Source organism: Diceros bicornis, chromosome 39 (genome assembly GCF_020826845.1).
Source record: "Diceros bicornis minor isolate mBicDic1 chromosome 39, mDicBic1.mat.cur, whole genome shotgun sequence".
NCBI classification, from domain to species: domain Eukaryota; kingdom Metazoa; phylum Chordata; class Mammalia; order Perissodactyla; family Rhinocerotidae; genus Diceros; species Diceros bicornis.
In genome coordinates this window covers 23,947,558-23,963,800 of record NC_080778.1, presented here as the reverse complement: position 1 = coordinate 23,963,800, position 16,243 = coordinate 23,947,558, and the positions used below count along the sequence as shown (strand labels likewise).

The window sequence follows — 16,243 nt, the reverse complement described above, 5'->3', positions numbered from 1 at the left end:
TGCAGAACAGGAAAAACTGGAGTTACTAGTGTGTCCATCGTCTGCTCTCCAAAATTGTCTGTGAGCTCCAAATGTAGCTCATGCTACTTATCTCCTCTTCGGTGAAAACATTTATTAACAATGAGATGAGCAAGCATGAATAAACCGTAGCTTTAAGCAAAGGTTCTCATAGACAGTATCTCTGAAGCCCCACATGCAGCTCTAATCTACAGCCAGGAGCCCAGCTGGTTAATGTCCCCCTGAAACTTTGACTCCACAGTATTCTTAGACAACGGTTCTTAAAAGAGAATGAGTAGAGGCCATACTGAAGTTATTATGAAAGAATTTCCATTAGAAGTTTTCCCAGGGTGACATATCTTCTCCTCCCAGCTCGAGCACACCTTTGCTCTTCTTCCAAGTCGGCAATGATCCGCTCCAGTTCCCCACGTTCTTCCCTTTCGACGGACTTCAAGATCTGAGCTGGACTCTGGGGCTGGCTCACCGGGGACTCTCCTCCGAGCGTCTGGCAGTACTGCTGGATGAGGGCGTGCTCGTCCTCCCTAGGGAGATAAAGGAAACACACACAGAAGCTCACATCTGGATGTCAATGTCTCTGCACATAAAGGAAGTAGAAACAATGATCTGGATGGCTGCAGGGCCAAGACTGCCTTAAAGCTCAATGTCCCTATGACCTCCCTTTAAAACTCCAGGGAGCTATTTATCTAATAGTGTATGTATACTACACATACCAACATTCCACGCTCTGCCTTAGTCTGATGTGTATCCCACAAACCTCAGAAGAGAGATTTTACTCAGCAGAGGATATAAAATCAAGTACAACACTTACACAGTTAACATAAAAGATACTATAGGCAAAATCAATAATTGACTGTCAAAAGACTAGATTGAAAGACTGTTAATTAAAAATAAACAGCTGTAGACTGAACGTTTGTACTCCCCCAAATTCATATGTTGAAACTTAATCCCCAATGTGATGGTATTAGGAGGTGGGGCCTTTGGGAGGAGGAGCCCTCGGGAGTGGGATTAGTGCCCTTATAAAAGAGACCCCAGAGAGCTCCCTTCCCTTGTCTACCATGTGAGGACACAGCCAGAAGACAGCTGTCTATGACCACCAGAAAGGGGATCCTCCTCAGACCCCAAATCTGCCGGCTCCTTGATCTTGGACTTCGCAGCATCTGGGACTATGAAAAATAAACGTTTGTTGTTTATAAGCTACCTAGTTTATGGCATTTTGTTAGAGCAGCCCCAAGGGACTAAGACATAGTGGATTTCACTGTCTTCAGCACGTGGTTGAAAGAAATTTTGTAATGCTTTGTAACCCACAGGATGGGAAAATATGATCCTTGGGGAAAGAAATATATTCTTTCACGTAAATAATTTAACACAAATTATAATTGCAGATATTTATCAAATATCTACAGATATTTTACTTGATGTTATTGGTATGTCATTTCTAGGATCAATCATTCTGCATTAAAACAAGAAATTACATTAATTCACTTGGGAGCTCCCACACTTCTAACTACTAGTCTAATGAACTAGACATATCAATAACGTGGTCGAATCTATTGACTGACAGAAGCCGAAGAGTAGCAAAGTAGACAAGGTTGATACACTTATGGGAAGGAAATGCTTACCAGCAGGCCTGGGATCCCTTCCCTTCCTTTACAGGGAGATTCAGTCAGATCTCCCTGTAAACGTGCAAATGACAGACCTCCTGGCTAAGGCTAGCAGGAGAGTCTTGCTCTAGAATACCTTTAGCAGATTGTATCTGGTCTGTTTTCATGGCTTTGGGTGAACAAATCTTGGAATCTATGGCTTTATAGAATAGGGCTTCAGAAAAACATCATGTAAGTCGTGTAGCTACCAGAGTATAAAATGGAGCTATCCCTTGACTGAACCAGCTCCCTTCTGTGTAAGTGATGTGACTGCAAATATCCCTTAGAGACCTCTTCTGTTACACGGGGGTCGGAGCACATCCCAGTGCAGCCAGAAAGAACCTGGGGAGCTGAGCTGGCAGTGCCCTGGAGCTGATGAATAATGCTTGATTCTGGGTGACATCTCTGATCCTTGAGAGCCTGACTTGAAAATCCAACCCTGTGTTGTTGTAGTTTACTCTGATAAAGAGAGGAGTTGATATTTTATCTGAGAGTTATTGAATTCTTAGAAAAGGTGTGTCCTGAGTGTTGAGATCAGAGTAATATGATGAAGCAAATGAGAAAAATGAGCGTTACGCCTGCAAAACAGCCAAAGCAAATATTCAAATGAGCCACTTACTAATTTCTTTGGCTTCCTTTATCAGTAAACCCTCTCTTCCTCTTTCTTTCTCTCTCTCTAGATATGTATAGATAAAGATACGTACATGTATATATGTGTGTATGTGTGCATACGTATATATACATACATTTTTAAAAAACAAAGGTCATATACTTCCGTTATGTTCACAACATAAACATCGATACCTAACCTCAGCTTCCTCCTACCATCAAATGAACAAAAACGGGGAGAAGTGGGACCCTCACAAAACAGCTAGAAACTGGAAATAAGGCACACAGATGGGATAAAGATTGAAATCAGCTACGGCACCATCGTTCCATTACCTTCCCTGAGAAAACGCAGTATCACTGGGAAATAAATGAAGGAGTCTCTAGAAGAATCTCATCCTTGTTCCTAAATTTAGAAGGATGTGGATAAGAGCAGAGAATAGAAACTGCACTACTGCAGAGCAGCAGCGTTTGAAGGCAGAACCAAAAGCTTACAGGTTGCCCATGTAGCTAATTCAAACAGAAATCTGGCAAGGGTGTGCAGGGGGCGGGGAGGTATTTTCCTGGGAGGAGGTAAAGGGCCAATACCCTGAACCTAACTGTATTATGAAGAAGAAGCAGGCTCGGAGGCTAAGGCATCAGTACCGCTGGAACATCAATTAGCTGCTAAGGATGACAAGACTGCAAGTCAGCGTCCTCACCACTGTCAGTGTTAGGAGGCACCTTATTCAGTTCATGTGGAGAGAGGCCATAATAAGAGACAATAAAAAGTACAAATCTCATATATGGACAGGTCAAATGGACAAAGCATAAAGATATACTGGGTATAAAATAAAGTCATAGCAAAGCAAGAGTGCAGCAGAACATTTTGTAACTATTTCACAGGCTGGAAAACGATGAGTATAGAAACTAAAGAGACTGAGTATCCAAAAAGAATAATAATAAAAGAGAAACATTCACACGATCCCAGTGAAATTTCTATATTTTAAGAGTAAAGCATCACAAATAACCAGCTAGAAATCAAAACAAAACAACAAATCATTTGCAGAGGAAGAGAAAGGTCTAGCTTTCTACTCTCCATAATATTTGGTGTCCAAAGGCAAAGGAGTAATGTTAAGAGGCCTAACCCAGTCATTCAGATGACCAGCCAGGTCACCCAAATGTCCAGCAAAGCAGTCTGTCCACAGAGCAGAAGAAAGAAAGAACGAGCAAGGATAATGCAAAACAGAGAGAACAAAAATAGACGGCAATATCAGGTATTTCAATACATAAGAAGTAAACTGATTCTCACATTGGTGAAAAAACCAATTAATTATAGGATTTCCTATGAATAATTCACCTAAAAAGAAATTAAAGACCAAACGTAAAAGTTAAAAAAAAAAAAAAGAAATATTATAAGGACAAGAAGAGTTAAAAGAAAATTTGAGTCCTATAAGCTACCTGCTGGATCTATGACATGATGGAGCCTAGCATGGAGCTCCTCTCACATCACAGGGCACCATTAGACCGTTTATGCCCTTAGAACATTCATGCAGCAAGCATCTGACCTCAGGGATTATACTTACAGCTCATTCTTAACAAACACCAACTAAATTTTTGTTTTAAAGATTTAGGGACCATCCACAGTGAAACAAATATACACACAAACTAGTTAAAATTAGACTTGAGATGTATTTTGTTGTTAACATTTACATAGATTCATTTCTTCTGGGAAGCTGATGGGGTTTAACATCTTATTATAATCATATATTATAATCATCACCACCATCATTATATTCTTTCATTAAGGTATCTGAAAGAGAATTAAGGCAATTTCTACAAAACAAATCATTTATATATAACATATAATTTTAGTCTTAACTGTTTTTCACAGATTATTAGGCCTAAAAGTAAAATATAAAAATAGATACATTCAAGTTCTTAATTACATACCGTGAAAACCAAGAGCACACTCTTTAAATGCAGATAGTACATGAGGTACCAGATTAGGGTCATTAAACATCAATAGAGTGCCTGGTGCTAAAGTAGAAAATGTCGCAAAAACATAGGTCTGCACCAATGAAATACTATCAGATGGAATATAATTATACTATATTTAAGTCACACATAGTAAATACGATCTAGATTACAAAATTAGTACATATCAGATGACAAAAGAACTGTGATTCATCCAATGACCTTTTGAAAGTAGGCAAGACAGAAATAAAAATAACCATAATTTCCTTTCTTTAAAGGATTAGTCTGTTCCAGGCTTCAGAGTTGCAAACAGCAATGCCAATGCAAACCACGCCAGCCTCCCAATTTGATCCTTCCACATAGAGCAAGGTCACTCAAGGGCAGAGGGCAGATGGGGTGAGACATTCCGATGGCAATGACCCAAGGAACTGTTCCTAAGTTCCTGCTACTGAGATTCCCTAGGACTATCTTGGGTCCTGTCTCTTTCTGAGACATAGTTGCTTAACTCCTCCTTCAAAGAAAATTAGTATCCTTAAAATCAATGCCCTTTTCAATTGTCCAGAGTCAGACTTCCAGGGGAAATGGAAGTATTGGGAATTGGGTCTGTATGGGGAAAGAGCTGTGAGATTGAGTCATGTCTAGGCTGGGGAGGGAGCAGCCCATGATGCACGGAGGCGCACCAACTGACAACCAGCTTCACAGAAGATGAACGCTGTGGGAAGCCAAGGAATTGGCTCCACAGACCAATTTGAGGGACAGAGAGGCTCAAACTACAGGGTAGGATGGCTGCTTCTGAAGACACAAATGACTAAAAGGGCCTTGGATGACGTAGAGAGAATGACAAGTTCAATTCTCAAAGTTCATACCTTAAAGCATAGGGCTCTCTTTCACTGCTTATGGCTGAGATCAACCAAAACCAAATTTAGGAGATTAGTCTGGCAGATGTTGAATTACAAACTCTTGGTTCAGTCTGGATGGTGAAGCTAGGGCGTGGATGGACAACAGGGAGGTTTGAGACAAGGACAGTGATGACCTCCAGGAGGACTGGATGGATCTGCAGATGCTCTGACCCTCCACCCCAACCCCACACCCCAGTGCAGTGTTCCCATCTGGGAATCCCTCCCTTCCCGCAGCAGCTGAGACAGTGGGGTGGTCAGGGGTGGTCGTGCCTGGAGCCAGGCTGCCTGGGTCTGAATACCAGCTCTACCATTTACTGACCGTGAGACCCTGGACAAACTCCTTAACCTCCCTCAATTTACTTACCTTTAAAAAGAACAAGATGTGGTAACAACCACTGGGGTATCATCTCAAAGGGTTCTGTGAGGATTAAATAAGTGAGGATGGGCAAAGTGCTCAGAACAGAGCCTGGCTCTTAGTACACTCTCTATCAAGGAGGAGATGGTGGTTGTTTCTGCCTCATCACCATTATTATTCAAGAGAAACCCAATGATATTTTTATGACCCAGCTCAGAATAACAAAAACCTCAACTCAAGAGAGGAAAGATGGAGAATTCAAGGAAGAGAAAAATTCCAAAAAGTATTGTAGAAATTTGCTAACTTATACTACTTTTTGTTTAAGGCATTTTGAGTTAGTTTTTCATCTTTCCCAATAACAACAACAAAGTTGCTAACACTTTGGATGTTGGTTGCCTCCAGACAGACCTGAGAGTGAAGAAGAAGAGCCAAGATTGCCTTCAGATGCCACCCACCCCTCGTTCGGAAGCTGGCGATAGATACCGTAGGTGGTACTGAAAACTGTCATCCATTGTCCCTTGGGATTGTATCATGACCCTACCAATGCTGGAGCTTTAGGACATTTCCAGGGGAAGGCCAGGATGATAGAGTATGTTGCACACTTTCTGCTATTACAATAGGTCCTGTAAGACACAGACAAGCTTTGATCCAAGCTGAAAGCAAAGAACAAACAGCATAGCATCTTGTTAAGAGCAGCAAACATTTCTTCCTATATATCACGATCCAAGATGCTAAATTATTAGACAGGAAAACAACAGAAGAGCCAGAGAAATAGTGGGGTTTAGTTTCTAACTCTTCCCTCACACAACCTGAGGAGGACCATCAGCCAAAAAGAGGTAATAATCATCCCCCTTGTAAGGCTCTTATCCATTAGGAGAAAAGGTACTTATGTAGTAATATTTATTCATCTTATCAATTCAGTAGTACTGATTAAAATAGAAATATTTAATTAATTAAACATTATGCATTTAAGGGAGAAAAGGTGACCATTCCACGTCAAACCACTGGAGTTTAGGTCCAGAGCAGGGCTTCACGGACTCAGATCCTCGTTAGCATTCTCACCTGAATAGCGGAATCCCTGCGTGTTCCCAGAAAAAGAACCCCAGTGTACTCAGTAATGCAAACTGTGAAAGAGCGAAGAACTTCCAGAATTGGCTTTGTCAAAATAGGATTTATTAACATACTCATTAAGAAAATGTTAATGCACCAGTAACTGGAAAACAATTTCTCTTTAGTGGTTTATACCTTCTTACACTATTCATTTTACTTAATCTTACAAATCAGGGAGAATTTGCTTCCTTGCCCATTACAGCGCCTAGAGGCCACCTGCATTCCTCCATTTGCAAAGCCAGCAGTGTGACATCTGCAGAGCTCTCTGTATCTGACCTCTGTTTCCACGGTTACATCTCCTTCTCTAACTTGGACTCTCCCTCCTATAAGGACCCTTCTGATTACATTGGGTCCACCTAGATAATACAGGATAATCTCCCTGTGGCAAGATCCTTAACTTAATCACACATGCCAAGTCCCTTTTGCTATACAAATGACATATTCATAGATTTCAGGGATTAGGATGCGGACTTCTTTTGGTGGTCATTATTCTGTCTACCGCAAATGCCCTCACCGTGTTCTTTCTCTGTAGGAACACTTATCTATCTCCTCTCTAGCTGGGAAGATTCCTGAAGACACCACCTATATCTGTAGACTTTACAGTATTGGATACGTGGCAGTGCTGTGCTGGTAAATGTTTAACAGCAGGTTCTCTAAAAGACAAATAAATAAAAAGGCCCTGATTCGTAGCATTTTCAATTTTTATGGTTTAAATACTTTCACCATGGCCAATTTAAGCTAATGGTTTCACTGAATGTGAAGTTGGGAAAAGATGCACAGTTACACACCATCTGAAAAATACAATAAATTACCCCAAGAACATAGATAACAGTAAAATGAAGTAAAATAATTAGGGCGTGATGAGTTTTGAAAATTACTTCTGTTTTTATTTTAATCTAACCTATTTAACTGTAAGTGTATACAAACTAATTTTTAATAATGACTCTGCTTAACAAACAAGCTTACAAACTTCTTGAAAATTTAACAGCTGGCTCTCACACCACTGCATGGTGGGTAGATAATAAATATTTGTTGGATGGATGAATGAGTTAATATATCTATTGATAGTCTATTAAAATGTATTCAACTGTTGGTCATCTGATTATTTTTTCTTTTCTCAGACGTTAGCGCTAAATTTAAAAATAAATAGTGTTTATTCTAATTTGAAGATAGGATATACCAAATTTGAGCATTACCGTTACTGTGCTCACAAGGTGTGACAAACACATTTTAAAGAATTTAAATTTGGTTTTAATTATTATTTTTTTTATTTCATGTAGTTCTTTAGCTATTGTCAACCTCGGTGGAAATTATCTTGATTTAGGAGATATTCAACATATTTAACCACTTTATATGAAACACACACTAGTAGGTCAAATACGGAACAAGCATTATGACTACGTTATTATCTTGGTTTGGGAATTGTTCCATGCTTACAGTACATGAAAGATAATATACAAATCACTACTGTATTATTGTAAAGTATTAACATGCTAGTCTTTGAAATTTAAAATTGAAAAATCTCCTGAGAACTTTTACGTATAATCTTAACGATAGTTAAACAAATTTAAAAACTATTGACAGGGAGACATTCTACATTAGAGTCTTAACAGAGTTCAACTGGGCTCTGTCCATGGTCCTTTTCAGTTTAAAACCCCTAAACACTATGTTCTACAACTTTTTTGGCTTCCTGACAGCTTCCCACCAGATCCAAACCACAACGAACCTGCGTAAGTCAAGGAACCTTGACACTATCTTTTAGACATCATTCACAATTAAAAAGGTTAATTCCAAAGTAGAGGAGAGAAAAAGTTCCAAAAGCAAGATGAGACACAACAGTGAGATAATCAGAGACAAAATACCTGCCTAGAAGGGATGGTTCAACATTCACAAATCAATCAACGTGATGCACCGCATTAATAAAATGAAGAATAAAAATCACATGATCATCTCAATAGATGTGAGAAAGCATTTGACAAGATACAGCATCCATTTATGATAAAAACTCTGAATAAAATGGGGATAGAAGGAAAGTACCTCAACATAATAAAGACCATATATGAGAAACTCACAGCTAATATCACCCTCAATGGTGAAAAACCGAAAGCTATCCCTCTAAGAACAGGAACCAGACAAGGATGCCCACTGTCACCACTCCTATTTAACATAGTACTGGAACTCCTAGCCAGAGCAATCAGGCAAGAGAAAGAAATAAAAGGGATCCAAATTGGAAAGGAAGAAGTGAAACTGTCACTATTTGCAGATGACATGATTTTATATATAGAAAACCTTAAAGAATCCACCAGAAAACTTTTAGAAGTAATAAACGAATATGGTAAAGTTGCAGGATACAAAATCAACATACAAAAATCAGTTGCATTTCTGTACACTAACAACGAAGTAGCAGAAAGAGAAATTAAGAATACAATCCCATTTACAATTGCAACAAAAAGAATAAAATGTCTAGGAATAAACTTAACCAAAGAAGTGAAAGATCTGTACACCGAAAACTATAAAACATTGCTGAAAGAAATTGAAGAAGATACAAAGAAATGGAAAAATATTCCGGGCTCTTGGATTGAAAGAATTAACATAGTTAAGATGTCCATACTTCCTAAAGCAATCTATAGATTCAATGCAATCCCTATCAAAGTTCCAACAACGCTTTTCACAGAAATAGAACAAAGAATCCTAAAATTTATATGGAACAACAAAAGACCCCGAATAGCTAAAGGAATCCTGAGAAAAAAGAACAAAGCTGGAGGTATCACACTCCCTGATTTCAAAATATACTTCAAAGCTATAGTAATCAAAACACCATGGTACTGGCACAAAAACAGACAGACAGATCAATGGAATAGAATCAAAAGCCCAATAATAAACCCACACATCTATGGACAGCTAATCTTTGACAAAGGAGCCAAGAACATACAATGGGGAAAAGAAAGTCTCTTCAACAAATGGTGTTGGGAAAACTGGATAGCCACATGCAAAAAAATGAAAGTAGACCCTTACCTTACACCATACACAAAAATGAACTCCAAATGGATTAAAGACTTGAATGTAAGACCTGAAACTATGAAACTTCTAGAAGAAAACATAGGCAGTACGCTCTTTGACATCGGTCTTAGCAACATATTTTCAAGCACCATGTCTGACCGGGATAGAGAAACAATAGAAAAAATACACAAATGGGACTACATCAAACTAAAAAGCTTCTGCACAGCAAAGGAAACCATCAACAAAACGAAAAGACAACCTAACAATTGGGAGAAGATATTTGCAAACCATACATCTGATACGGGGTTAATCTCCAAAATATATAAAGAACACATGCATCTCAACAACAAAAAAACTAACAACCCAATTAAAAAATGGGCAAAAGACCTGAACAGATCTTTCTCCAAAGAAGATATACAGATGGGCAACAGACACATGAAAAGATGTTCAAAATCATTAACTATCAGGGAAATGCAAATCAAAACTACAATGAGATATCACCTCACGCCCGTCAGAATGGCTATAATTAACAAGACAGGAAACAACATGTGTTGGAGAGGATGTGGAGAGAAGGGAACGCTCATACACTGCTGGTGGGAGTGCAAACTGGTACAGCCACTATGGAAAACAGTATGGAGATTCCTCAAAAAATCAAGGATAGAACTACCATATGATCCAGCTATTCCACTGCTGGGTATTTATCCAAAGAACTTGAAAACACCAATGCGTAAAGATACATGCACCCCTGTGTTCATTGCAGTGTTATTCACAATAGCCAAGACTTGGAAGCAACCTAAGTGCCCATCAAGGGATGAATGGATAAAGAAAATGTGGTATATATACACAATGGAATACTACTCAGCCCTAAGAAACGATGAAATCCAGCCATTTGTGACAACATGGAAGGACATTGTGGGTATTATGCCACGTGAAATAAGTCAGAGGGAAAAGGTCAAATACCGTATGACTTCCTTCATTAAGTAGTAGATAACAACAACAATAAACAAACACATAGAGACAGAGATTGGATTGGTGGTTACCAGAGGGGAAGGGGGGGAAGGGCGAAAGGTATAATTCGGCACATATGTGTGGTGATGGGTTGTAATTAGTATTTGGGTAGTGAACATGATGTAATCTATGCAGAAATAGAAGTATAATGATGTACACCTGAAATTTATACAATGTTATAAACCAATGTTACTTCAATAAACAAAAAAACAAACAAACAAAAAAAGAAGCAAGAGGTTTACACTTGAAGAAAAAAAAAAGAGAGATAAAATACCTGCCTAGAAAGGTTCTTAAAAAGTATCCTAAAATCAACAAGGCTTTTCCTAGTTGCTAAGAAAATAAAATATTGGCAGAGAAGTTAACACTTTTCAATGGCGGGGGGGTGGGGGGTTAACATGTCCCAGATTGTATGGATCATAGTTGTCAAATGGCAGAGATTATGGAGAAAAAGGGGGCACATAGAAAGCAGAGGATTTTACAGAAAGGCATGTGTTCTGTGGAATTACATTTGTGAAATTAACAAGAAATATCAGACAAATGGAATGAATATCTATACTTGTATTTATAAATACAACAATCTGATTTTCCTGAGGCAGATTAGTTGCCAAACGCAGAATTTTTTCATTAACTTATATGAAACTAAATAAATAAACATGTCCAATTTATACTATCATAGCTTGAAAGCATAACCTCTAGGTAGACATTTTTGTAACCACACATCAATTTTGATTGGGATCAAAATTCAGAGCCACAATCAATGAAGATTATTTCCGACAGCCATAACATGAGATCAAGCCTTCCCAGGCAGCACTAATTTCATGATTTACTTACACACTTCCAGTGGTAGAGCTGCTGTCAGTGAGGAAAGATCCATTAGTCCTTTCCATCTGGGCCAGTCTGAAAAATGGAAATAGGGAGGTTAGATAATGTGGCCACAGAGGGCACAGTAAACTGGAGGTATATCCTCAGTCATTCTTACACTGACATAATTCTGACAAAATACAGAAAGGTCCAAATCCCCTAACAAGACTGAGAAGTTAAAGCAACACATAATGTTGCGTTACATTTCTGTCATCACTGCCTTAAGGCCTGTAGGCCTTTGTCTTATACCATGTGTAGTCTTCTAGTTGACCTAGTCTCCTAATCGACCTTTCAGATCCTCAAGTTGGTCTTCATTCTCACACAAATCTGATTATGCTCCTCTCACATTTAAAGACTCTCCATGACTCCGCTTTACCTAAGAACAAAATCCAACATTAGCAAGCGGGCCCTTCATTACTGAACTTCAGTTTCTGTCTTCACTCCTCATCCTTTACCCCTTCCCTCCCTGCAATCCTTTCAACAAGCCATATTCTTTCCCCACTCAATGCTTTTGAGTATGTTTTTCCATTACTCTAAGAAATGGAAATTCTTTTTGGCTAAGTCCCAGTTGAAATGTTACTATTTTTATGATGCTTGAACTCACCTTTTTAGGCACAGCTTCTTACTAGCACCGCAGACACCTAGTATATACTCCTTTTCTGAAAGTTTGTGCACACCATCAAGGCTAGCCTATATTTTCTTTTATAATGTTTGGGGTCTCTAAAATAACCCCCTATAACAAAGTATTAGCATACATTTAATTATATGTTGGAATTCATGTGGGCACCATCTCCTGAGAACACTTCCCATCCCTACTTTCATTCACTGAAACTGGGTTACATTATCTAAATCCTGCTTGTACAAGGACTCTTACGAGCTCAATAATCACATCCTATGGAGATTGACTCTTCATAGAATGTACAGTGGGTGTTTGGTAAAGTACAAATTACAGCCTGGAAAGATGAGAGCCCAGGTTGCAAATATAATGGAATCATGACTCCTGCAAGACTACCTCCTTAAACTAAGGCATGTTAATGGTACAGGATTAACACCGAAATAGATGCATTCTGGATAGCAGTGCAGCGGAGGGTCCTATCGTAGTTTCTTACCGTGTGGCATACTGTTCTATTCTCGAATGGGTATCATCATGAAACAGCTGAGGAGACTGTGAGGGGCTATAAAGGAAAGAGCAAAGAAAGAGTTTTATGCCCAAATATTGATAGATGTTCCTATGAGGAATGTTAGCTTAGTTAAATAATGAATTTGCCATGCAAACAAACCACTAGGATTGTTACCCAGGAGGCAGAACTATTATTTGAGAACAAGAGTTTAGTAATCACCCCATGCGAATAAAACCCATCAGAACATCCGTCTCCTGCATATGGAGCTGTGAATACTCACTCGTAGTGCTCTGGCCACATACTGATGAGTGTGATAGGACTGCAAAGAGGGGAGAGGGAAATAAAAATCACAGAACAACAAACACTTTAGAGCAATTTAACACAAAAGCGATGGGGGGCTGGGGGCGAGGCGACATTCTCAATTGTCTTCCACTCACACGTCTTGTTACCCTGAGGTCCATCATGGGAAAATCAAAAAGTAACAGAAGTCACTGTTTATTCTAGAGAAGATGCTGTGTATTCAAGCGCCTGCAGGGGCCTTTTCACAGATATGACAGGAGATTTGTGACAACATAGCAAACATATCTTTAAATAGTCTTATTGAAAAAAGAAACAGAATGCTCTCAAATAGCTCAAAATTATGGAAGAACTTTAAAGATAATGTTCCATAATACACTGAGAAGAGATGCAATCACATTTTTGCTCTTCCTGGAGAAGAAACTTGGTCAGGAAGGTAAAATTAAATACCAAAGACTGCATTATATATGGACGGCAGAGTTGAAATAAAACGAGATTCTTCTGATTCTTTGTCCAACGTTAAACGTAAAAATTCAAATCCAGGTGCATACAAAGCACGTCAAACTCACAGATACGTTGAAAAAAGATACAAAGCAGATATCCACCCCGAAACCTGGCCAAAAATTTCACGTTACCAATACAACTGAAAGCAACTTTTCTAGATCATGATACACTTGCTTCAAAATTTTATCCATAAGTTCAGTCTATGAAACTGATAAAGGACACTTGTTCTGCTTGAGTCAGGGCTTGAGTCTGGAGCTTGATCATTCAGTATCACTCCTAACCCTGGGGGAACCCTCCAACCTCACAGCACCGCCTAGAAATCCCCAAGTCTCCACGAAATACCATTCAAAAACATTGATCTTAATTAAAAGCTAGTTCTAACCCTAACCTTTTATTTTTTGGAGGTGGGGAGAAGGTACTGATGAATGTGGAAATTTAAAAGTCTAAAGAAAATTAGTTCTCTAAATAAATAAAATCTCCTGCAAAAGCTATTCCTGATTGAAACAAAGAAGAAGGAAAGTGTGAAGTATTCTAGAGCTACTGGATTCTTCTATTTCTCTTATACATACATACTTAAGAAAAAGTTAATGATCTCATTATCTCCTACTGGGAAGCACAAGTTGATGTCTGAAGAGCAAAGACTAAGAAAAGGTGGAAGGTCATTTGAGTGGAATAAAAAACGAAGACGCTTTGGATCTACTTTCAAAAACAGGCATTTATCTAGTCTGTGTTTGTCAGAATATCTATACTGTAAATAGACTTAATTATCCACGTATAAAATAGATACAACCATGAAATGACACAGTATTATCTAATAGTCTTTTTACAACACTACTTTCATTAACTCTGACATATGGATGTTAAGTGTCAGGGGAATGATTTGCTATACACTTTCCAAAGAATAGTAACTGCTCCAGAGATCACTTCTAAAATTCAAGTGTACCATACCATTTGCTGTGAGCTTTTTTTTTTTTTTTGTAAACGACGAGAGAGTCCTTTATTTTTTTTGTGAGGAACATCAGCCCTGAGCTAACAGCCATGCTAATCCTCCTCTTTTTGCTGAGGAAAACTGGCTCTGAGCTAACATCTATTGCCAATCCTCCTCCTTTTTTTTTTCCCCTAAAGCCCCAGTAGATAGTTGTGTGTCATAGTTGCACATCCTTCTAGTTGCTGTATGTGGACGTGGCCTCAGCATGGCCGGAGAAGCGGTGCGTCGGTGAGCGCCCGGGATCTGAACCCGGGCCACCAGTAGAGGAGCGCGCGCACTTAACCGCTAAGCCTCGGAGCCGGCCCATGCCGTGAGCTTAAACACAAGAAACATATGTGTTTTTGATCTTAATTGAACTTGGAAAAGCTGTGCAAAACTGCTTGACTGGTTCTTGTGAAGTTAATTCAGTTAGCACAAAAGTGATTCGTTGAACTAAGATAAGAGTGGCCGAGGCAGAAAGCTGAAATACAGTTTCTGAAAAGAATGTCTTTTATTTATTGAGAAATTTTCTATGAAAGAAATAAAGATAAAAAAATTCAAACTTCAGGCTTCATTGACTTCAAAGTATTCTGACTTGTAGGGAAAAAAAAGTTAAGTGATAAGCTTTCTCATTTAATTCTTTTTTTTTTTTAATATTTTATTTATTTGTTTTTTCCCCCCAAAGCCCCAGTAGATAGTTGTATGTCATAGTTGCACATCCTTCCAGCTGCTGTACGTGGGACGCGGCCCCAGCATGGCCGGAGAAGCGGCGCGTCGGTGCGCGCCCGGGATCCGAACCCGGGCCGCCAGCAGAAGAGCACGCGCACTTAACCGCTAAGCCACGGGGCCGGCCCCTCATTTAATTCTGATAGGAAAAAACCAGGCAGTGTCCCCACTACAGTTAGAACCTGTGATTAAAGGGAGTTAAAAGTAAGACCAATCTGTGTGTTAGCCCAGACTTGAAAATGCAGCCTACCCCTGCTTTCCAGAGTGGTAGTCGAACAGGGTGTTTTGGTTAATCGCACACTAATATGTAATGAATCAGACTCTACCAAATAGAATTACTATTATCTGAAATGTAACCAAAGCAGAATAAGTGGGGTCCCAGCACACTCTAACATTAACCTCCAATGGCTTCCCACTGCTCTCAGGATAAACTCCAAACACCACTGGCATGGCTTCAAAGGCCCTTCATCCTCTGGCTCCGGATTCTCTCTCCACTCTCATTTCTTGCCACTATTCCTAGCTTCCCATCCTGGTTTCCAGAAAGATATTGTCTCCAAGCTTTTGAAAATGCTTCCCTTGCCCAGAAACTCTCCCTCTCCTCCTCCCACACCAAACACTGAACATTGGCCCTACAATCTTTCAGGTTTCAGCTTAGCTGTCACTTCCTCCCAGTCCAGAGCTCCCACAACCATAATTACACTTACTTTGAGCTGGTTCTTGTTACAGCAAGAACTTAAAAAACCATGAAACTCATCTATTCCACCTTAACCAATACCAGGGAGATGTGTCTATTTCACCTCTTTAAACTTAGGGACCCACCTACCTTTCCAGCCAATAATAATCTCTCACAATCCTCAATTTACTTTCGCCACTATTTTAGCTTGTTTCTCAGGTTAATTTCCAATGGTGACTGATTAATCAAGCTCTGCTCATTTATTTTGATTTATTTTTTGAAAAATCTTGCATAAATAGTTATAAAATTAATTGAAGAAACCTAAGCATGGGTTTGCTTACCTCCTTTTAGTAATAACTCATTTTCCCCATATATCTCCCCCACGCATGCATGTATAATTACTGGACAGGGGAGAAGATATTACATTTTGCAGGGATGAAAGAGAAAGAAGCGAAAGAAAATTCTAATCAGCTTCGTAAATAACTTCAACACATTTACCACT

At 39.1% G+C, this 16,243-nt stretch overlaps 1 protein-coding gene across 5 annotated transcripts in view; it reads right to left on the bottom strand.

Annotated features, from left to right (window-relative positions):
- The window catches only part of UTRN (utrophin), a 509,169-nt gene that overhangs the window by 15,002 nt on the left and 477,924 nt on the right, over positions 1-16,243 (bottom strand). For all 5 annotated transcript variants that reach the window (XM_058534226.1, XM_058534222.1, XM_058534221.1 and 2 more), the window contains 4 exons: positions 12,855-12,893; positions 12,563-12,628; positions 11,424-11,489; positions 381-539 (listed from right to left, as the gene is read on the bottom strand). In XM_058534226.1, coding sequence (XP_058390209.1) covers positions 381-539; positions 11,424-11,489; positions 12,563-12,628; positions 12,855-12,893 — 330 coding nt within the window. The remainder of the gene's footprint in view (positions 1-380; positions 540-11,423; positions 11,490-12,562; positions 12,629-12,854; positions 12,894-16,243) is intronic.